General features: G+C 40.5%; 1 protein-coding gene across 1 annotated transcript in view; it reads left to right on the top strand.

Moving 5' to 3' along the window:
* The window catches only part of pde11a (phosphodiesterase 11a), a 153,225-nt gene that overhangs the window by 37,995 nt on the left and 90,745 nt on the right, over positions 1-24,485 (top strand). The window contains exons 3-5 of the mRNA XM_062069935.1: positions 17,086-17,175; positions 18,547-18,687; positions 18,807-18,871. Of these exons, the coding sequence (XP_061925919.1) occupies positions 17,086-17,175; positions 18,547-18,687; positions 18,807-18,871 (296 nt within the window). The remainder of the gene's footprint in view (positions 1-17,085; positions 17,176-18,546; positions 18,688-18,806; positions 18,872-24,485) is intronic.

Raw genomic sequence — 24,485 nt, 5'->3', positions numbered from 1 at the left:
CTACAACAGATTAGAGATGCACAAGAGCAGGACTCCATATGCAGACGGCTTAGAGAGCTAGGCAAAAGGGGGTGGCCCAGACAGGAAGAGCTGCCAGAGCAGCTAAAGCCCTACTGGACGTACTAGGGCGAACTATACTGTGCAGGAGGACTTTTAATGAAAGGTCAGAGGATTGTGATTCCTGAGACTATGCAGGCAGAAATGCTGGCCCGTCTGCATGAAGGTCATATGGGTATATCTAAATGCAAAGCAAGAGCAGAGCAGTCAGTGTGGTGGGTGGGCATAAAGAGTCAAATCACTAAAATGGTGGCACAGTGTGTAACATGTATTAAAAGCCAATCACAGCATCCTGAGCCCATGATCCCATCAGCACTGCCCCAGCGCCCCTGGCAAAAGGTGGGGGTGGATATGTTTTACCTGAAAGGCAGCTCATACCTGTTAGCAGTGGACTATTATTCGAGATACATTGACATTGAGAAAACCCCAATTACCACATCTAAGGGGATTATCAATACACTTAAAGCCATGTTCTGCAGGCACGGAGTCCCAGAGGAGCTACGAAGTGACAATGGTCCACAGTTCTCATCAGCAGAGTTCACAGCCTTCGCCAGAGATTATGACTTTTCGCACGTGAATAGTAGCCCTTACTTCAGCCAGAGTAACGGAGAGGCGGAGAGGGCTGTCAAGACGGTAAAATTGTTGTTACTTAAGAATGAGGAGGACCCATACAGGGCAATGTTAGCATATAGAGTCACACCATTGCACCATGGACTGTCACCAAGCGAGCTCCTGATGGGAAGGCGTCTCCGCTCGCCGCTGCCACAAGCGCCATCCAACCTCAAACCACAACGGCCTAGAACAAAGGCCTTCAAGAAAAAGGACTATCAGCTGAAATGCACACAGGCTCAGAACTTTGACAGCAGACACCGGGCCACACAAAAGCCCGAGCTGAGGCCTGGACAGTCAGTATGGATATCTCCCTCAAAACAAACAGCTACAGTGATCAGGAAGGCCGACACGCCACGCTCCTATGTGGTCGACACTGGAGCAGAGGAGGTGAGGAGAAACAGGGCTCACCTTCAGGCTCTCCCTGAGCCACAGCTCCAGCCACAGTTGGCCCCACAAGAGCCACCAACCCCACAAAAGGAACACAGAACAGAGAGGGAAGCAACACCAGGTACACCAATCGGAGAGCAGGTAACCCAGACACCGAAAGCAAGAGATGCTCCAAGACGGCAGGTAAAGCCACCGGGGTGGCTTAAAGACTATGTCTCGTGAAAGGACAGGACATAACGAAACACATCTTGTGTAATGAAAAAAAAAAAAAAAAAAAAGGCAGTTACTGTTTGACTGTAAGTTGGCAACACTGTTGTTGTTTTGTGTTGTTGTTGTTGTTTTTTTTTCTTTCTCAGGGAGAAAAGAGGATGGTAAGGAATTTGTTATGCAATTCTCATACATAATGCCTTTATAGGGTGTTAGGCTGATTAATTATAAATGGTGATGCTTGGTGATGCTTATTTATAAATACATTGCAATGATTGTTCATTCCTTGTTGTACATTGGAGAAGGGGAGATGTAGTGGATGTCCCTTATGGGCATCCGTAGTTGTGTATGTATGTTCGGGGCATGCGCAGTTGGTTCAGTAAAGTCTACACCACTGAAGTGGACAGCCGTGTGTGTCACTGATTTCTACACTAGCTACTAGCTCGAGCTAGTTATAACTCGAGCGGGTAATATGGACGGGATCCCGTATATATAACCCGCCAATACAATTCAAACACCTGCACAACACACACACTCACTCAGCCCAAACAACCGTTCACCTAACCCAAGGTTCATAAAGCTTATATATTTAATCAAAGTTACGTACATGACACGCACGTACTGGCAAGCAATCAAATGTTTGGAAGCGCGCGGGTGGGACCTGATATTCAGCTGGGAATGACTACAACAGTAAATAAACACAAGACATATATATACTCTATTAGCCACAACACAACCAGGCTTATATTTAATATGCCACAAATTAATCCCGCATAAAAACACCTAGGTGTTTGTTATGCTAGCTCCTAGCTCCTAGCTACTAGCTACTAGCTCGAGCTAGTTATAGCTCGAGCGGGTAATATGGACGGGATCCCGTATATATAACCCGCCAATACAATTCAAACACCTGCATAACACACACACTCACTCAGCCCAAACAACCGTTCACCTAACCCAAGGTTCATAAAGCTTATATATTTAATCAAAGTTACGTACATGACACGCACGTACGGGCAAGCAATCAAATGTTTGGAAGCGTGCGGGTGGGACCTGATATTCAGCTGGGAATGACTACAACAATAAATAAACACAAGACATATATATACTCTATTAGCCACAACACAACCAGGCTTATATTTAATATGCCACAAATTAATCCTAATGCTAGCTCCTAGCTCCTAGCTACTAGCTCGAGCTAGTTATAGCAAGCGATCAAATGTTTGGAAGCGCAGCTGTGTACTCACGTTATCGCAACTGTGTATCCAAATCAAAGTCCTCCTGGTAAGAGTCTCTGTTGTCCGAGTTCTTCCATCTTGACTGCATCTTTCGGGAATGTAAACAAAGAAGCGCCGGCTGTGTACGTGTTGTTGCTGACTTCCCTCGCAAAATAGACACTTCGCACCGACAACTTTCTTCTTTGCTTGCTCAGCTTCTTTCTCCATAATGCAATGAACAAATTGCAACAGATTCACCAACACAGATGTCCAGAATACTGTGGAATAATGAGATGAAAACAGAGCTATTTCGTATTGACTTCAATGGTGTCCGAATACTTCCGTTTCAATGATTGACGTCACGCGCATACGTCAACCCTCAGAGGCGTTTCGAACCGGAAGTTTAGCGGGAAATTTAAAATTGCACTTTATAAGTTAACCCGGCCATATTGGCATGTGTTGCAATGTTAAGATTTCATCATTGATGTATAAACTATCAGACTGCGTGGTCGGTAGTAGTGGCTTTCAGTAGGCCTTTAATGATGCAGTTACATTATTATATCAACTATCAGAGACAGAAACTCTTCATTTAACATAATGTCCTTTTTTGCTGCTTCAACACAGCTTAATCAACACAGAAAAAGGTAAAGTGAAATAACAGACAGACAGGGCTTTGCTGTCCGACACGCACACACACACACACGCACACACACTCACACACACACACACACACACACACACACACACACACACACACACACACACACACACACACACACACACACACACACACACACACACACACACACACACACACACAATGAGCTAACACACACACACACACCGCAAAATGAGCTAACGTTACGCTAAAAGCTAATTAGCCTTCACCTCAAACCAGGACTGCGAGCCAGCTGAGCTGCAGTTTGTTTCTAGAACGTCAACGGGCTCTTAGTGTTGTTACTAGTAGTTGACTGGGAGGTGTTTATTTTAATTTGGGGAGAGTCCGCTGCCTGATGCTCACCTGCTAAACACCTATCTGCTAACCCCACCGCAGAAGCACTGACTCCATGCGCACTGAATACGCACTGCTGATTGGCTGTTACCGCTCTGAATACGCACTGCTGATTGGCTAATACCGCTCTGAATACGCACTGCTGATTGGCTGTTACCGCTATGGTTGTAACCAATCAGATGGTTGTGTGGGTGGGACAATACTGAGTGCTGTGTAGGAGACAGAGGCAGAAAGCAGAGCAGCTTGTTAAGACTTTAGCTTAGCTACTTAATATGTTCGTGTGGAAACTCGTTCGGTACACCTCCGAACCGAACCGGAACCCCCGTACCGAAACGGTTCAATACAAATACAGGTTACACCCCTAATATATATATATATACACAGGGTTTTTCCTGGCTCAAATTTAGGCAGAGGTAGTACAATCCTGACCATACGCCAAAATTTTTACGCAAAAAATTGTAGTTTTTTTTCAATTTACAGTAATATGCTGTAAAGAACACTGTAAAATGTATTGTTGTTTTTGATAATTTGATGGTTAGTTTGCTGTAAAATCATTAGTCAAGCAGATATTTAAGTATTTATTTTTATTTAGACAAAAAATGTTTGGAAAGTATGATAATATACTGTCATATTTGTTGCAATAATGGATACTATTAAAGTTTAAAAGGCATGCAATTTCAAGCAGTACATATATTTTTTATGTCAAAAGGGAAAAAATCCATTACATTTAGTGAGAAAGTAAGAAGTACTTTATTGATACATACGTACAGGTGTTTGCGGGCCAGATAAAAGGATGTCGTCGGCCAGATCTGGCCCCCGGGCCTTGAGTTTGACACCTGTAGCCTAAGCGCTTGCATAAGAGAATAATGCGCTGATAGCTTGTGTGTTGGGGCCACTTTTGCTTGAGACACTCATAGATGATTTTGAAGCAGCCTTCAAGCGCTCTGTGGACAAAAATGTCCACATGTTGTCACCATGAATTATTACATTTTAACTGCCTGTTACGTTAATTTCTCTGCTCTGTTTCACCTGGACTCTTGACTTTCATCCTCGTGAAATCGCTTTTTAAAGTAGTCGCTGATTTCTCCTGCCTTATCTGCAACGCTTTTAAACATAAATGTTACTCTGACAATGAGGAAACTTTTTTTTAAACAAACACGACATGCTTGTAATGCTTTCTTGGGGTGACTCCTTTTAGTTGACGTTGTACCAGTCTATCTGTACCGTCATGAAACTACCTGATCCTATGCAAACTTCTAATAAATTATTCAATCAATCAATATATTATAATTAGTCAGAAAAGGTTGGAAACAAAGCTAACATTACTAGCTGTGTTCACTTACCAGAGACAACATTTTCACAGCACAGTCTGGAGTGTTCTGTAGGAGTCCAGTGATCCCTCCGTATCACGCTCCGTATGGCAGAAATCCACTTGTTACGGCGGTCAACGTTATGCACCAAGTAGCGGGAAAAACACGATTCGATCGGTTTCTTCTTCGGTAGTTGCTTCAGGTCTTTCTGGTGCATTGCTGTCGATATAGCGCCTCTATAGTTGCACACCGCTGCAACTGCATTTAAAATACGTAGCTGCCGCAGTGGGACATCAATCGCTCAGTCAACACAGCTGTGCATTGACTATGCATTGCTCTCTTCGAATGTATTCCTTCTCCTACCAAAACATCTTCAAGAAATACAAATATCCTGTCATCTATTTATCATATTTCCTGCGAACTAAAAACAGGGTCCCTAAATCACTTTGTGATCCATTGTACAGTGAAGCAAATTTACACACGCTAGAAAGTGTTCAGCACTACACTGGTTTGCATGTCTTCATTTGTTAGTTGATGAGTAATTGGTACATGGTGTTGCCCTAGAAAAAAGAGCAGCCACAGCCGAATAACTTCCCATTAATGTATCGTCTGGCCTTCCTCACCGTCAGGTTGGACTGAGGACTTGTGAATATTAGTTGGTGTTGTACCGATAGTGTTGTTTAAACTGTAGCCAAATGTTAAACATTGATAACTAAAAAGGAGGCACAGCAAGGAAGCACTCAGTCTAGAATATATTGATTTCATATATTGTCTCAGGTAAGGCTGCATTGTTGTTGTCTAGATTTCAACTAGTTTACACTGTTATCAAAGGCCTACTGAAATTAATTGTTTTTATTTAAAAGGGGATAGCAGATCCATTCTATGTGTCATACTTGATAATTTCGCGATATTGCCATATTTTTGCTGAAAGGATTTAGTATAGAACAACGACGATAAAGTTCGCAACTTTTGGTCTCTGATAAAAAAAAGCCTTGCCCCTACCGGAAGTAGCGTGACGTAGTCAGTTGTTCGCTTCCTCATATTTTCCTATTGTTTTCAACGCAGCTAGAGCGATTCGGACAGAGAAAGCGACGATTACCCCATTAATTTGAGCGAGGATGAAAGATTTGTGGATGAGGAACGTTAGAGTGACGGACTAGAATGCAGTGGAAACATATCTTTTTTCGCTCTGACCGTAACTTAGGTACAAGCTGGCTCATTGGATTCGACACTCTCTCCTTTTTTCTATTGTGGCTCACGGATTTGTATTTTAAACCACCTCGGATACTATATCCTCTTGAAAATGAGAGTCGAGAACGCGAAATGGACATTCACAGTGACTCTTATCTCCACGACAATACATCGGCGAAGCTCTTTAGCTACTGAGCTAACGTGATAGCATTTGGCTCAAATGCAGATAGAAACAAAATAAATAAATCCCTGACTGGAAGGATAGACAGAAGATCAACAATACTATTAAACCATGTACATATAACTACACGGTTAATAATTCTCAGCCTGGCAAAGCTTAACAATGCTGTTGCTAACGACGCTGAAGCTAACTTAGCAACCGGACCTCACAGAGCTATGATAAAACATTAGCGCTCCACCTATGCCAGCCAGCCCTCATCTGCTCATCAACACCCGTGCTCACCTGCGTTCCAGCGATCGACGGCGCGACGAAGGACTTCACCCGATCACAGATGCGGTTGGCGGCTAGCGTTGGCTAGCGCGTCTGCTATCCAAGTAAGTCCTCCTTGTTGTGTTGCTACAGCCAGCCGCTAATACACCGATCCCACCTACAACTTTCTTCTTAGCAGTCTCCATTGTTCATTAAACAAATTGCAAAAGATTCACCAACACAGATGTCCAGAATACTGTGGAATTACGAAATGAAAACAGAGCTTTTTTGTATTGGATTCAATGGGTCCGAATACTTCCGTATCAACCGTTAACGTCACACGCATACGTTATCATATCTAGACGTTTTCAACCGGAAGTGTGGCGGGAAATTTAAAATTGCACTTTATAAGTTAACCCGGCCGTATTGGCATGTGTTGCAATGTTAAGATTTCATCATTGATATATAAACTATCAGACTGTGTGGTCGGTAGTAGTGGGTTTCAGTAGGCCTTTAATTAAGCACCTCTTTGTGCTAGCTCTAGTGTGTGCTAGCATATTGATGTGCATTATGAATTAAGCATGGGCAGGAAGGAGGAAATAGAATTTGATTACATTATTTATGTATAGAATATAGGAGTGCATTTATTCAGCCCTAGGCACGGCAAGTCGGACTCTTCAGTCAAATGGTAAAATGTCAGGTGAACTGATGAATTTATTTGTCCCACCAATTAATAATGTCATCAAAGGCACGTTTTCTCACTGACTGAAAGGAGGCAGACATTTTTTGTTGAATAAAGTGATAATTATTTTTATTTTTCTGAGATTCAGTAGAGAGCTGAATAAAACTATTATAAAGGCGTGGTCATTGACGACTAGATTGTTTCCCAGAGGACATTTTTTGATTTGATTATCGTCATGCTAATGTGATATCTTATTAGGTGTATTTAGTTCCAGTCATTTATATTACACCCATTTATGCTCAATGTAAGACAACCCGCTAATGCAAAATCACTGGAAGCTCTGCACAACAGTCATTTAGGTGTGATGGTTGATCTCTATAAAATTGGGTGGTGTCAACATTGGAAGGTGAGTTAAGATTATGTAAGCGGTACTGCTGCATGATTTTGTCCCAAAATAAAATCCCTATTTCTTTGACTGAAAACTCAATTTCAGTTTGTGATTTTTTTTGGGGTAAAATCTACAAAAGACAACAAACTTCTGGGGGTTACATCATGTTATTTGTAATGAAATAGGCCTATAAAAGAGAATGAAACATGTTATACATACTGTATATTTAAAAACAAATCATTGTGTCTTTATTCATTATTTGTAACAGCATATCAGCTTTTTCAGTATGCCTTATTGCTTTATTGTTCCATTTTTTTGTTAATTTCATTTCTACAATACGCTACGGATGCATAAAAAAACTGTGTTACACAAATGGCCATATGTTTCCAAACAAGGAAAGAGGTCTCTAAGCTGTGTCTTCAAGTTCTTATCACTTATAAAAGTGATAAAGGTTGGGGTTGCTTCTGTAGGTTTTCAGTGTGTGTGTGCTTGTAATGTAACTACAGTACATTACCCAGAAGTCTTAGCGGTAGAGTGATAGTAGAAACTATGGTTGGTACTCGCAAAGTTATTAGCGAGTATCAGTATCCTGCAGAGCTGTAAATGACGAGTCTCTGTGTTGCTAAAACCTGCGTCATTAGGCAATTATCCACCAAAATGTTAAGGAACTTTATGTTCCTGGAACCTCTAGTTATTAGAACTGTTGGTTCCTGTAGAAGTGTGTGGGTCTATCTCTGTTGGGGAGGGAAAGAGGGACCCTTAGGTAGGCGCGGGGCAATGAGTGGAATGGCTGGATGGAGTTGTTGCAAGCTAACTTGGCGGTGGGTGTTGTTCAGACTTCGTGGGGCCATAATGATTTTGTTTGTATGTTTGGTCGTGTTTGTCATCTTTTTGATGTTTTTAGGGTGTTTTTTTTTTCTCTTTTTAATGGATGTAGATTGGTTGTTCGGTTGTTTCGCTTCCGGTTTTATTTGGCGTTGCGCGGGCTTCGCTTCCTGTTGGGTGGAGCTTCGTGTTACGAGGTTTGTGTCGGTGGCTTGGTGCGGGGGCAGCAAAGCCTTCTTGTTTAGTGTGGGTACTGTGGCTCGGTTGTTTGGGCGGTGGTGTGTTTGTGCAGGTTTGGATTGGTGAGTGGAATTTCTTAGTGGAGGGTGGTGTTGGTGTCTCTTGTTTGTGTGTTGACGTTTGAGATGACTAGCGGACTGGCGCTAGCTGTGGATGTCTGTCGTGGTTTTTCGGCCGTTTTGATTTGAGCGGGTGGTGCTGGTTGTGGATAGTTTTGCAGCTGTTGTTTGTGGTGTGGGCGTCTGTGGCTGCTGGGTCCGGTGCAAGGGTGTGGCCGCTGTTGTAGTTTGTGGCAGCGCGTGTGAATGGTGGTTATCGGGGCTGGCGGGCTTGCTGGCTTTGTCTTTGACTGTTGTTTGTACATTCACTGTACAAACATACATACACATACCTTACAAAGAAAGCACATATGCAAATAATCCAGTTTCATCAAACACATATTAACGTTGTTCCCTCAGGGCAAACTGGGTAAAACGTGGCACAGTGATAAAGCTTAACCTATTTTAACTATAACAATCTACAAGGTTAATATAGTTTGCGTCTTATTTCCCCCCTCCATTTATGTGCTTTCTTTTCAAGTTTTCTTTACAAATAATGTATGTATTGTTGCATTTGATAATAGAGGTAATTATTATTATTATTCAATATCAATAGTGCTATTTTTATTGGTATTTTTAGTGCATCATTTGTAGTGCAATAATGTTCATTGTCATTTCTGTGTTATTGATATTTACTTTGCTAACTGCTTTTTTGCTATAGTTTTTGTAACATATTTGTACACATCATATTTGCTGATGTTGTTCTGTTGTTGTTGTTTTCGTTGTTGTTGTTGTCTCCCTGTCTTATAGTCCTGTTGTCCCCACAACTTACCCCTCGGTCTTCCTTTTTTTCTTCTTACTATCCCCTCCTGCTCCGATCCGGCTACGCCAAACATTAATATAAATCAATTTTGTAAAGTCAAATACAAATAAGGCAACAGGAAAAATATCCCACACTTCTCTTTTGTAAAGTAAATATTTGTAGCTGATATGGACATTCACATCAACACTATGATTTGCCTGAGTGGCTGAAAAGGACAAAAAAAAAGGTTCAAGGTAGTCTATACCAATTAATTAATGACGTATGGAAGAGTGGTTTAGAATATTTTTACACTGATATCATGTAAATAAACAGACAATATTAGGTCATATTTATTTTACGAATTGTAAGCAAATGAAATACAAAGCAATCATTTACAAAACGATATGAAGACAAAGTGTACCGAATTGTTCATAAAAAGTCAGGCTTTTGTACAGAGTGTCCAACAGTCAGAAAGTCAGCCCCTGAGTAAATTATGAATTCGTGAGGGTCAGACGAGGCCTTATGGTCCATTTCAGTCAGTAAGTTAGTTTCAGTTTATTTCGAACATGCACACAGTACAATTATAATGTATTACGTCACATAATTCCAGTTGTTACATTACGGCATGTCCAAAAAGGAGTAGGGAGAAGCAGAACTTATTTCATTCTTAAATATTTGGTATCATAGCAATTTTATCCTATTTGTTTGTCCTCTATTTGTAACACAACAGTGAAGAAATACATGAGTGAATACATTAATGTATCATTAGTAAACAATTATTAAATAAATAAATAAATGATTGCCCTATTAACATATATACATGATTAAAGTTCTCATAAATAAATAGTTAAATCATTTATGGTTCACCTAGGAGATGAATGAGATTATCTATTTAAAAAAAAAAAAAAGGTTCAATATGTTTTTCAGGATTCTTCTTCTTTGTACTTTGTGAACACTTGTTTCTTGAACTGAATCCAATAGTACTTTGTGTGACTTTCTTGCTTAATCCTTTCCATAATTTAATTCCACATACTGAAATGATAAATGTTTTAAGTGTTGCACGTGCATACAGATGTTTTAAATAACATTTTCCTCTAAGGTTATATTTTTCCTCTTTTGTTGAGAATAGTTCATTCTTGGCTGGCAGCTTATTGTTTGCTTTGTACATCATTTTAGCTGTTTGCAAATGCGGCAAGTCATTGAATTTAAATGTTTTACATAAATAAATAAAGGCTTTGCATGTGTCATTGGTAAATAACAATATATAAATAATAAGTGTCAGTGTTTATCTCGCGCCGACGACACAAACACATCGGATTTAGCGTTAGCTTGCTAGCATTAGCCTTCGGTTCACTCGGGTTGAGGCTGACAACTGATTGATTAAATGAAACTTTTATTAGTATATTGCACAGTACAGTACATATTCCGTACAATTGACCACTAAATGGTAACACCCGAATAAGTTTTTCAACTTGTTTAAGTCGGGGTCCACGTAAATCAATTCATGGTACAAATATATACTATCAGCATAATACAGTCATCCCACAAGTTAATCATCAGAGTATATGCATTGAATCATTTACATTATGTACAATATTTACAATCCGGGGGGTGGGATGAGGAGGGTTTAGTTGATATCAGCACTTCAGTCATCAACAATTGCATCATCAGAGAAGTGGACATTGAAACAGTGTCGGTCTGACTTAGTAGGATATGTACAGCGAGCAGAGAACATAGTGAGTTCAGAAAGCATAAGAACAAGTATATACATTTGATTATTTACATTTGGTTATTTACAATCCGGGGAGGTGGGATGTGGAAGGGGTAGGGTGTTAGTCAAGGGTTGAGGTTGACTGGAGGTGTTGTTTTAGTGCGGTTTTGAAGGAGGATAGAGATGCCCTTTCTTTTACACCTGTTGGGAGTGCATTCCATATTGATGTGGCATAGAAGGAGAATGAGTTAAGACCTTTGTTAGATCGGAATCTGGGTTTAACGTGGTTAGTGGAGCTCCCCCTGGTGTTGTGGTTATGGCGGTCATTTACGTTAAGGAAGTAGTTTGACATGTACTTCGGTACCAGGGAGGTGTAGTGGATTTTATAGACTAGGCTCAGTGCGAGTTGTTTTACTCTGTCTTCCACCCTGAGCCAGCCCACTTTGGAGAAGTGGGTTGGAGTGAGGTGTGATCTGGGGTGGAGGTCTAGAAGTAATCTGACTAGCTTGTTCTGGGATGTTTGGAGTCTAGATTTGAGGGTTTTGGAGGTGCTGGGGTACCAGGAGGTGCATGCGTAATCGAAAAAGGGTTGAACGAGAGTTCCCGCTAGAATCTTCAAGGTGCTTTTATTGACTAGAGAGGAGATTCTGTAGAGAAATCTCGTTCGTTGGTTGACCTTTTTAAATACCTTGGTTGCCATTTTATCACAGGAAAGATTAGCCTCTAGAATGGAACCTACTACACAAATGGCTACTTTTACAGCATGTAACAAAGTAAATTATGAACATTTGATGATTTCATTCCACTAGTACTGCCTCCTTTATTTCACATTCAGCCAACAAAGTCTGAGTAGTAAGCCGCTTCGAAATCCACATTTACACGTTATATTACTCTGTAAAGATGTTTAAAATACTAGATCTGACCAATCTAAGTCTATGAGCACGAACTGATGTAGCCTACTCGGATGAGAGGAGAGACGTCTCCTAACACAAACCAAACAGTCCAGTTGCTATCAATTGACTGCCCTGGGATCACAATAACTTGGATAAATGAGAACATTCATAGACACATTTAAAAAAGTCCGTACACTTCTCGTAGCTTCGCGTACCAAAATTAATTTGTAAAAAATATTAAACAACAATAAAGTGCATATAATATAAAGACTACGGCTGAGTTAATAAAGTGCAAGGAAGTTACACTAATTAGAGTTTTTCAGTACACAGATACCACACAAAAGTTCCTACAAGTCGAAAGTTCCTTTAATTTTTTTCCCCCTCCGTTGTCAAGTTTGTTGTAATAGAAAAACACAAGAAATAAGAAATAAACAAGTCGTCCTCACATACTCAGCAATTGCGGCCGTGTGTTCGAAAAATACTTTTTAGGAAGGCCACAGCTGTGTTCAACAAATCAGCGGTCAACAGCACAGCCTGCCTTTCGAACGTACCAGGAACCTTCTAAAAGTACCACCAAGCAGGCAGAACTAAAACAGTTCCTGATTAACGAAATCTACCTGGGTAGTTTTTGGTGGAAATACAGGGGGAACTTTATTTACCTGGGTAAATGGGAAAGTTCCTGACAAAGTTCCTGCGTTCCGTGTGTTCGAAAAATACTTCTTAGGAAGGCCACAACTGTGTTCAACAAATCAGCGGTCGACAGCACTGCCTGCCTTTCGAAATTACCAGGAGCCTTCTAAAAGTACCACCTAGCAGGCAGAACTAAAAACAGTTCCTGAAGAACTAAATCTACCTGGGTAGTTTTTGGTGGAAACACAGGGGGAACTTTATTTACCTGGGTGAATGGGAAAGTTCCTGACAAAGTTCCTGCGGGGGAAAAAGGCCCATTAAAGCAAGCAAAAAACATTCTGCACACAGTTGTATGGACGCTCCCTGGTCTATCAAGGTGGATCTCTGCACATGCAGCAACGACTTCACCTTTAGCTACCTTCGTATTAATTACAGAATACTTGCATGACGCAAGACACCTCGTAATAATTACCGAATACATGCACGACGCAAGACACTCACCTTTCTTTCTGATTTAAAATAAATTCTTCGAGCAGTCGTAGTTGTCAGATGACCAAAATGTAAAAATCCAATGGACAAGCAGTGAACCTTGTGGCACACCTCGTCACTGGGGATGGGGGTGAGAGTTTCTTTACAGTAACTGTTGCTTGTTATAGAGCGGTACAAGTGGAGCCTTTTGAGGGCTGTACCAGTAAGATCATCGGTTTAAGGACATTGTCTTTGGGGATACTTCTCTCTAAAGACCATGCTCGGACATTTTGAAATTGTGGGGCATAAAACTTGATCTTGTTTCAAAACAAAGTTGGAGAGCAAGACCATGGCCGCCAAATGCACGGGCCTACCTGGGCTGAAGCCCAGGGGCCCCACCCAATCATAGGCCCCCAATCTTGATGGCGGAATGCAATGATTGGTGTTCATAGCGGTCAATCACAGACAGCTCTGCTTTGTTTAGCGATTGTGTATACCGTATTTTCCGCACCATAAGGCGCCCCGTGTTATTAGCCGCACGTTTAATGAACGGCATATTTCAAAACTTTGTTTACCTGTTAGCCGCCCCGTGCTATTAGCCGCACCTACGCTACGCTAAAGGGAATGTCAACAAAACAGTCAGATAGGTCAGTCAAACTTTAATAATATATTACAAACCAGCGTTCTAACAACTCTGTTCACTCCGAAAATGTAATGTGCAAATGTGCAATCACAAAAATAGTAACACTCAAAATAGTGCAGAGCAATAGCAACATCAATAACTCAACGTTGCTCATACGTTAGTGTCACACGACACACAAAATAAACATTTAAAGCTCACTTTCTGAAGTTATTACTCATCTACAAATCCCTCGAATTATTCTTCTTCGGTGTGCTTCACTTGTTTTTTGACACCATCTGTGATGTGGACGCGCATGCAGTCGTAGATCAACAGGAACGGCGCTGCGTGAAAAAAGTCACCCGGTGTCTTCGCGTAAACGTCTATCAACCACTCGCTCATCTTTTCTTCATCCATCCATCCCTTCGAGTTAGCTTTTATGATGACGCCGGCTGGAAAGTTCTCTTTTGGCAAGGTCTTCCTTTTGAATATCACCGTGGGTGGAAGTTTCTGGCCGTTAGCATGGCAAGCTAGAACCACAGTAGGACGACTTCTCATTCCCTGTGGTGCGAATATTCACCGTACGTGCTCCCGTTGTATCCACAGTGCGGTTCACATGAATATCAAAAGCCAGTGGAACCTTGTACGCGTGTCTCTTAGTAGGAGACATTTTGTTGTCTTTACAGAAAAACAAATGAAATTAAATATCCGCGAGCTTCTTCTTCTCCGGGGGCGGGTGCTCACCTTGGCGGTTGCTTACAGTAGAAGAAGAAGCGCTTCCTCTTCTATGGGGCGGTTGCTTACCGTAGAAGAAGAAGCGCTTCCTCTTTTACGGGGAAAAAAGATGGCGACTGTTTACCGTAGTTGCGAGACCTAAACCTTATGAAAATAAATATGAATATTAATCCATATATAAGGCGCACCGGGTTATTAGCCGCACTGTCTGCTTTTGACAAAAATTGTGGTTTTTAGGTGCGGCTTATGGTGCGGAAAATACGGTACTCTAGGGGTGTAACGGTACGTGTATTTGTATTGAACCGTTTCGGTACGGGGGCTTCGGTTCGGTTTGGAGGAGACTGAACAAGTTTCCACACGGACATATTAAGTAGCGTACTGCACGTTGTGTAAACAATGCACACCGAGGCACAACACACAGCATGTTAGCAGCGACGGGGCTACGATAGACTGACCATACGTCCTCTTTTCACCGGACATGTCCTCTTTTGCGGGGCTGTCCGGGCGCAGTTTCTTAAAGCCTCAAATGTCTGGCATTTTGAGTTGGGATTGCGTGTATTTTCAATGTACCTTCAGGGTTAAGAAAGGGTTAAAAACAAAACAAATTGTGTGCGCAGCAGCATTCGTGAGGGAGGGGCAGAGACAGAGAGAGCGAGAGAGTTATGATAAACGCGCATGCGTCGCCAGGCTCTGCTTTTTATCAATAGATTTATCAGATTACATTTTTTATTATCTATAGCAGGGGTGTCAAAAGTGTGCCCCGGAGGCCATTTGCGGCCCACAGCTAATGTTTTAAAGGCCCACGGCACATTCTAAAAATACTATTAAAATAAACAAAAACATAACAAAAGTGAAATAAAAAAGCTTAAAGGTTAAATGTAATTTAGAAAAAGTTGCAATGTTGACTAATAAAACAAAGCTGTTTTTTTTTCTTTCAAACTGTCATTGCTCAAAAAATAATATTGAATCAAAATCAATGTTATTATGAATTATTGACTTATCCAAGGTTCCGATTACTTCACATTAAATATTCCACTAAGAAAAATATTTTTGGTGGAAGATTTTGCAAATTTGGTAAATAAATAACCACAAAAATCTATATTTTGTTGTTTTCTTACTGTACCGAAAATGAACCGAACCGTGACCTCTAAACCGAGGTACGTACCGAACCAAAATGTTTGTGTACCGTTACACCCCAAGTATACTCTCTTTCCCATTTGCGTGTGATATATGCACATTAGGGGTAAATTGCTCTGCATAAAGTGTAGAAAATACAAACCACTATTATTATTAGTTCCGACCGCCTTATTTAAATGAGGTTTTTGCATATACTACATGCTGTCATCATGGACACACTCATTTACTGCACACTTATGTTATCATGCTCCTACCTGTGGCGTTTTGCTATGTTTTGCAACATGCAGCATGCATGTACCACTTTTTATGGGCTTTAAAAAAAAAAGAAACGTCATTAAAAAGCAGGCACCAAAACATATCAATGACATTTGTTTTAATCAGCCCCTTAAGTCCTCCAGCAGTTGTAAAATTACAAAATGATATTGCTGAGTAGACGATATGTCTATATTTTTATTTTTGACAGTCCATATATGGTGATGGCATTGTCTCCTTTGTCACAGCAACAGCCAGTTTGCAAGTCCTTTCTAGGCGTACTAAATAAAAATGTAAAACAGCGGCCGCAGAACAGTTTTAGTCTTGATAAATTACACTGTGCGTACTAAAAGCAAACAAATGTGTTAGAAATTGCAGGCAGCAAAGAACATTTCCCTACTGGTGTGAGAGGCAATCGTCCTGACTGCCGAGCTAAAAGCACCCAGACCTCCAGTGAAGGGAGGATAGCTTTTTCTCTTACACATATTCGTTAAATCTCTAATAAAGCTCACCAAGTCGTCGTCAATTTTCAGATTCACTATCTTAGATTCATTTTACAGTATGATTGTTTGAAGCAAAGAAATTCAATTCTCTCATGGCCACAAGTAGGAAAGGGAGACATCCTGCTTCCTCTAGGTCTTTGCAAAATGTCTGTCTCTTCTTTCTCCACTAAGTCTGATAAACTGTTCTAAAGGGGGGTTAGGTTGTCCATGTCCCATCTGACTCCGCTTTCCATGGTAACTGCTCCTCTGCAGGCTTATCTTGACAATTATTGCCGTTCGATAGTACCTCACACCGTCATGTCAGGGCTACATTGTGTGTCCCTTTTAAAGTGTGGTACTTTAAAACTAACCATTTACAGTAATACCTAATGATAGACTATAATACCTTAGCATGTATAAATATGATGGGACTATCAATATATCATCCCATTAGGTGTGTATGTAATTGAGCAATATATGTAGTTGGCAATGAAAATATTCAAATCCTTCACCAGCCATATTCTTGAAGTTAACATGCGCCCTATCACAAAGAAGATGTATTCATGAATGAAATTATTTCTTTACAATGTTGCTGTTTTGTTGAGTAAAATCACTTTTTTTTTTTCAAACCATGCTTTCTGGGCTGAGGGCAGGGGTGTTCAGGTTTGGGGAGGGTCCCTACAAGCCCCTCAGCCCGCCTTAGATTAAGCCATGTGGCCTTCAACATGGGTGGATAAGAACATTTTTATTTTTACGTTCGCAGGTGCTGCAGATGTACCTGCCCTTCTGTGGCATAGCTATCTCAAATGCCCAACTCTTTGCTGCCTCAAGGAAGGAGTATGACAGAAGTCGGGTAAGTTTCACTAGATGGTAATCCCTTCCTATCGCTTGTATTAGAATTATTTACCCCACCTCGATGCACACATCATCTATCCCCTTGCTTCCCCCCTACAGTGGGCATCAGAATAGAACAGCACATAGCCCTGACATGGACTTGTCCTCTGGATGTGAGAATGGGATAAATTCCAGATTAAGCCTATTGTCATCTCCAAAGGAATGTTATAAGATACACTATATTGACAAAAGTATTTGGCCACCTGCCTTGACTCACATATGAACTTGGACTGCCATCCCATGGAATTGTCCAAAATGTTTTGGTATCCTGGAGCATTCAAAGTTAATTTCACTGGAACTAAGGGGCCAAGCCCAACTCCTGAAAATCAACCCCACACCATAATTCCTCCTCCACCAATGCAGTCCAAAATGTAGCGTTCTCCTGGCCACCTCCAAACCCAGACTGGTCCATATGATTGCCAGATGGAAAAGCGTGACTCATCACTTAAGAGAAGGCGTCTCCACTGCTCTAGAGTCCAGTGGCAACGTGCTTTACACCACTGCATCCCACGCTTTGCATTAGACTTGGTGATGTATGGCTTAGATGCAGCTGCTCGGCCATGGAAACCCATTCCATGAAGTGCTCTGTGTACTGTACGTGGGCTAATTGATAGGTCACATGAAGTTTGTAGCAACAGACTGTGCAGAAAGTCTTTGCACTATGCGCTTCAGCATCTGCTGACCCCTCTCTGTCAGTTTATGTGGCCTACCACTTGATGGCTGAGTTGCTGTTGTTCCCAAACTCTTCCATTTTCTTATAATAAAGCCCACAGTTGACTTTGGAATATTTAGGAGCGAGGAAATTTCACGACTGGATTTGTTGGTCAGGTGGCATCCTATGACAGTTCCACGCTGGAAATCACTGAGAGCGGCCCATTCTGTTTGGAGAAACAGTCTCCATGCCTAAGTGCTTGATTTTATACACCTGTGGCCGGGACAAGTGATTAGGACACCTGATTCTCATCATTTGGATGGCTGGACAAATACTTTTGGCAATATAGTGTACATTGAATAAGGGCTGTCATTGATTTAGACAAAAAGAACAATATGAGATCACAGTTCTGTGAGAGTGAAATTATTTTGTGTCCGGTTTTATATTGGGTTGGCTCGACCATACATAAGAGCCTAATTTGCTTTGACTGGCGAAGCTAATCATGTTCAATTGTTCTATTGGTTTGTAGTTCAAGAATAGCAATTATATTACGATGTAACAGCAGAACCAAGCATCTTAATTGTAAAACGTTTGCAGTGCATCCTGCTGAAAGCTTATTGACCACTTTAGCTGCAACTGTTGAGGAGTTATGCCAGTGGTGTCTTTGTTGATGTTCAGGCACTCCTGGAGGTCGTCAACGACCTGTTTGAAGAACAGACTGACCTGGAGAAAATTGTCAGGAAGATCATGCACCGTGCCCAAACATTGCTGAAGTGCGAGCGCTGCTCCGTCCAGTTGCTGGAGGACATTGAGTCACCAGTAATGTTTCTTTATTTTTATATTTTTTCAAAATTTTAGCACCTCCAACTTTGTTTTTTATCACTTATTTATTAGAGCACGTTTAAAGGAAATGTGTGTTTTCTCTTTGAATGTTTCAGGTGGTGAAGTTCACCAAATCTTTTGAGTTATTGTCTCCAAAGTGCAGTGCTGACACTGAATTGAGGTATGTCTGCTGGTTTCAAATTGACTCTGCTTGTTGTCCACGCCCACAGAAAAACCCTCCCCATTGAATGTTGCCAAATGGAAAGCATCTAGTTTTGATTTTAATTTTCTGTCTTTTCAGTGCTGTAACCTTTTCTCTCCCTGGTGCATGTTAAAGCTTTCATCAACGATAAATGCGAGAGGACTGAAAGCAATATATACACTTATGCTGTGGGAGCACTGAATACCAAGCAATACTCTTGTGTCTTTAATTTGTTTTGGAGAATTCATTTCAATGCTACTGTAGGCATGGCTTGCTGTGGGAGGATAGTTTTAGAATGTGTTGCACCATCAACTATTTTCGTGCTTAAAACAATTGCTGTCAGATAACTGATTCAAAAATAACTAACTTAAATAGAAAAAGGAAAAGGAAGAGCATGTCCGTCCACATCTTACATGTTCAAAAACATTAAGTACCTCCAATCTGACCTAAGGTACATTTTTTTATTGGGATTGTTAGCATTAATTTACCAATTTGGATGCGTTTTGTTTTTGCTGTCTGCAGTAGCTATATCATACTGAGAGCTGTAAAGGAAAAGGACTAAAACACAGCTCAGTAGAATAGAGTATGAATGTACTGTAGTTCTACACCTCGTCAAGCTGTCTTATTCAAAACCACAATTGATACTGATGAATCAATACTATACATCTCTGTAAAGGCAGACAACACTCTTTTATTGTATTTACGCTCTTATGTTGTATTTACGTTTATATTGTATTTAAATCAAATGTAAAGGTATACCTTTTATTGAATGTTACTTAATTCTTGGGCTGTATTCGACTAAGGATTATCATAGTCGAATCTGATTAGTAAAATTTTGCCCATAGTTGACGATCAGTCGACTTAATGGTATTTTTTAAGAGATAATAAAACAGATGTTGTTATTTAGTTGTGTATAAGGACAGGTCACTAGCTGTCAGTAACGTCACATGGATGTTCTCTAACATGCACAGTGGCGGGCCGTGCGTTTCTCACATAGGCCTTCAGTGATGTCCTACTTAGTCCGACTTCACCTCTCAAAATACCTTAATTCATGTCACCACATGGACACGGCTGGAAATACTATAAAGAAACCCACTTGCACACAATTGTTCATTGAATCCCCCCAACAGTGTACAAAACGGTCTATTTTTCGGCACATTTAATATTCAATAAACCTGCTTCAGTTATTAAAACATATCTTACGTGGTACTGTTAAAATTAAAAGAATTGTATAAAACAAATGAAACATGAAAAAATTAAGAAATACAATATTTGAACTCACTATTTGTAGCACCCATTCGACGCCGTATAAGCCAGTGGTACCGCTTGTAGCTTCCAGTGTCGGCCGACCTCGTCTCACAAGATGTAGTGTCTCTTAAGTATCCTTCTTGAAAATGGCCTTGCAAATATAAATATGCCACCTAATCAACATTTTGCTCTCCTTCTTTGTGAGTACTGATGAGTTTTCTGGGGCTTTCTATGGCTCGTATGGCTCCGGTGCCACTTCCTGTTTTCGCAACTTGTCATTGGATACTCACTTGGGACTCCCAAATGAGTATCCAATCACAGCGCAAGGCTGGCTAGAAGGCCTTACTGACAACAACTCGTGATCTGATTGGCTATGGCAGTTGTCTTTTAACCGTATGTCCCCGTTCACTTACAGTGCACAGACGCCCGCATTGTTGATTCTGAAGGCAGATTTGGTACAGCATGGCAACATAAACTAGCTGAATTCTGATTGGATACAAACTCTAACCTAAAAACAACAGCACTGGAAGGAACATACTTTGACATGAAGAGGATATGAATACTTTTAGATATTTAGGGAAAGTAAATAAAAAATTACTTCTATCTTTAATAATGATCATTATTTGTGGTTATGTTAGGCCAGCAGAGAAGGCTTTGCTGGCCCTGACGGCACACCACTGAACATGCATATATAAATATTCCAAGTTATTTAAATATTTACGTAAAAAAATATAGTCTTTCATTAAAGTGAAAGTTAAAGTACCAATGATTGTCACAAACACACTAGGTGTGGTGAAATGTGTCCTCTGCATTTGACCCATCCCCTTGTTCACCACCTGGGAGGTGAGGGGAGCAGTGGGCAGCAGCGGTGCTGCGCCCGGGAATCATTTTTGGTGATTTAACCCCCAATTTCAACCCTTGATGCTGAGTGCCAAGCAGGGAGGTAATGGGTCCCATTTTTATCGTCTTTGGTATGACAGCGGCCGGGGTTTGAACTCACAACCTACCGATCTCAGGGCGGACACTCTAACCACTAGGCCACTGAGTAGGTAAGTAACAAAACAAAGATCTGATTTGCGGCTTTTTAGAACCTCCAAAAAAGGTTAAACCAGAGTTATGAGGTTTCGGTTATGGCGCAGCAACAAGATAACATCAAACTTGACAAAATACAAGAAGTCTCTCTAACAAAGGCTCTGTATGTGAACCAGCGGAAGGATGATTAACATTGCAAAAGGAGCGCTACACTTCAGCAATGAGGCGGTGCGTCCCAGCCTGTCTAATATCCAGGGGGCCGAAAGGCGGGATTCGGCCGGCAGAAGGCGTGTGATGGTCCGGCGAGCTTCCTGTCTGACAGCAGCGCATTCCGATGAGCCTCAATCACGTCCCCTACATAGAATCATCCTCCCAATGTTTTTATTAAATATTCTTGTTTGCAAACAAATAGATTTGATATAATAAGTTATGTGGAAGGCCAAAACACAGCCAGCTGTTTACACCAGGAAGCAGTGACCAGAAGCAATGATCGCTCTCTTGTGACGGCAAACCACAAGAGTATTTTACTAATATTGAAAGAAGATATGTTGAACGCAATCAATCTATCCTTCAACACAACTGCTGTATGCAAGGGACCTTGGGGTTGACAGCTCGGCTTGCCTCTCATTTGGCGGACTCGGGTTCAGGTCCTGGGCGGCAGGGATGGGCAAGCTACTTGGAAAATGTAGGAAGCTAGGCTACAAGTTACTCTTGATTAAATGTAGCTAAGCTACAGGGGAAGCTACCCCCAAAGAATTGTAGCAAGCTACACTATAAGCGACACGGCAAAAGTAGCTTGCTTCATAAAGCTACATTATATAAATATATAACTTATAGTACAACTTTGCACCAAACAAGAAAAAAATGCTCAGTTTGATTGTTTATTAAAAATAAATACTAGCTACAAACATGCCTTTTGTCTTTTAAATTTGCCTACCATGTACAAAATGAGGGAAAACACACAGGGAACAAATTAAATAAAATGCAGTGAAACAATAATAATGATAAATAAACACCATAATATATACTCTAACGATGACTTTTCAGCACAGGATAAATTACTCTTAACAGAAACCACACTGGAAAAATGTCAATAACCTAAACATATTTGTCTCACAAAAGAGACATTAAAGGGGAAGTGCACCTTTTTAGAATTTTGCCTATCGTTCACAATTATTATGAAAGACATGAAGACGGATAGATTTATTTTGATGCATTTCAATTTGTAAATAAACAAATAAAAGTCAGCTTACAGCAAAGCCAATGGGAGGAAGCGCCAAAAATACTTTTTTTTACATGTTGTGACTTGAAAATTAACCAAGTACTAGTGATTATAAGCGCTAACGCAGACAAAGTTTATGCTGCTTTGTTTACATCATCGAGTAGTCAGCTGTTTCCTCGCTTCCCTGCTCCTTGGTAATTTATTATACATCATAAATCTTGCATCTCACCTGGGCAGAAGAAGGCTGAGGCAAATTCCAACAAGTTGGTACATTTTGACAGCCAATTTAGATCCGGTAATGGCGAGAACGACACGATTGGCCTGTCCGCAATGTATTGTCACGATTGGTTAAACCAATCGTGACTCATCATAGTAAACCAACCAATCATCATGGATTTTTCCCATATATTTTTGTCCCCTGCCCATGAAGTTGCACTAGTCCATTTCTATCTCTTTTTTTTCTTTCTCTTTTCCCTCTTTTTTTTTTTGTAGCTTTGTAGCCAAACTACCTGCTACATGGGTCTAAAATAGCTAAACTACAGAAAACGCTATTCGTTTAAAAAGTAGTGAAGCTACTGGAAAATGTAGTTAAGCTACATAGGTTCGCTACATGTAACGAAGGTAATGGGGGATTTGTTGCACTTTTGCTTCATGGAAGCCCAAGGGTCTCCATTGGCACACCTACTTTAATTGTAAAGCATAGGCATACAATATGCCTATGGAGTGGAGAACAGGGCAAAGAGACTAAACATAATTCTAACTACACTCATTAACACAAAATAATATTACAACACATAACAGTTGTTTCAAAAAGGAGTAGGAAGAAGCAGAGCTTATTTACTACTACCCTTTTTCATATCATAGCAGTTGTATCCTGGTTGCAGTTAGTCCAGAACGCGGCAGCACGACTTTTAAAAGCGGCCAGGAAACACGAGCATACAACCCCAATTCTTGAGACTTTGCACTGGCTCACTGTTCATTTTGGAATTGATTTAAAACATTTTGCTGTTTGGTTTTAAAGCTCTGCATGGACTGGCACCTCATTATATCTCAGACCTCATCCAAATTTACACTCCTGCACGCGCTCTGAGGTCCGAGAGCCAGCTCCAGCTCGTGGTGCCCAAGACCAGACTTAAAACCAGGGGAGATAGGGGCCCCACTTTAATTCTCTGGCTTTTAACATTACATTAGTTGTGTGGTCCTCTGTGTTTTTAAATTTGTATTTCTATTTATTGTTTTAATTGGCTTTACCCTTTAAAATCGTTTTTAATCATATTTATTTTTATATTGTTTTTATTCAGTCATTAGTGGCGCTAAGGATAGTATTTGAATCTTGTTTTTAATATTTTTGTGCAGCACTTTGGAAACATTTTTGTTGTTTAAATGTGCTATATAAATAAAGTGGATTGGATTGGATTCTCTGTTTTTAACAGAACAGTGAATACATAAATAATATACCATAAGTAAGTTAACAAATATTAAATACTTAAATAATCATTATCTAATTTTTTTAAAGGTTCAAGAAGTTTATCATAATTGTTCTTCTTTGTACTTTGGGAACACTCGTAGTGTGTAGTTACAGTAATTATGTCTTAACCTTAACAAACACTGTTTAAAACTATGCAGTATTGCATCTTGAGATATGCAGCAATGTAAACGGGGGAAGTCTTCTCAATTTTTTTCCCTTAGGCCATGGTTCTATAATAATATCCTAAGCAGTAAACCTTGTTTTTTTTATCTATAATAATACGTACAGTAAATATGAACGGTTGTTTGCCTACATGTGCAAAGTATTGAAACATAAATGTTGTTGTAGTGAAGTGAAGTCAAGTCAATAATATTTATATAGCGCTTTTCTCTAGTGACTCAAAGCACTTTACATAGTGAAACCCAATATCTAAGTTACATTTAAACCAATGTGGGTGGCACTGGGAGCAGGTGGGTAAAGTGTCTTGCTCAAGGACACAACGGCAGTGACTAGGATGGCAGAAGCTAGGATCGAACCTGGAACCCTCAAGTTGCTGGCACGGCCACCCTACCAACCGAGCTATACCGCCCCATCATAGTGCACTGTACGTTTCCAGTGTTGCA

Source organism: Entelurus aequoreus, linkage group LG14 (genome assembly GCF_033978785.1).
Source record: "Entelurus aequoreus isolate RoL-2023_Sb linkage group LG14, RoL_Eaeq_v1.1, whole genome shotgun sequence".
NCBI lineage: Eukaryota > Metazoa > Chordata > Actinopteri > Syngnathiformes > Syngnathidae > Entelurus > Entelurus aequoreus.
The sequence above is the reverse complement of the archived record's forward strand: the minus strand, read 5'-3'. Positions and strand labels throughout refer to the sequence as shown.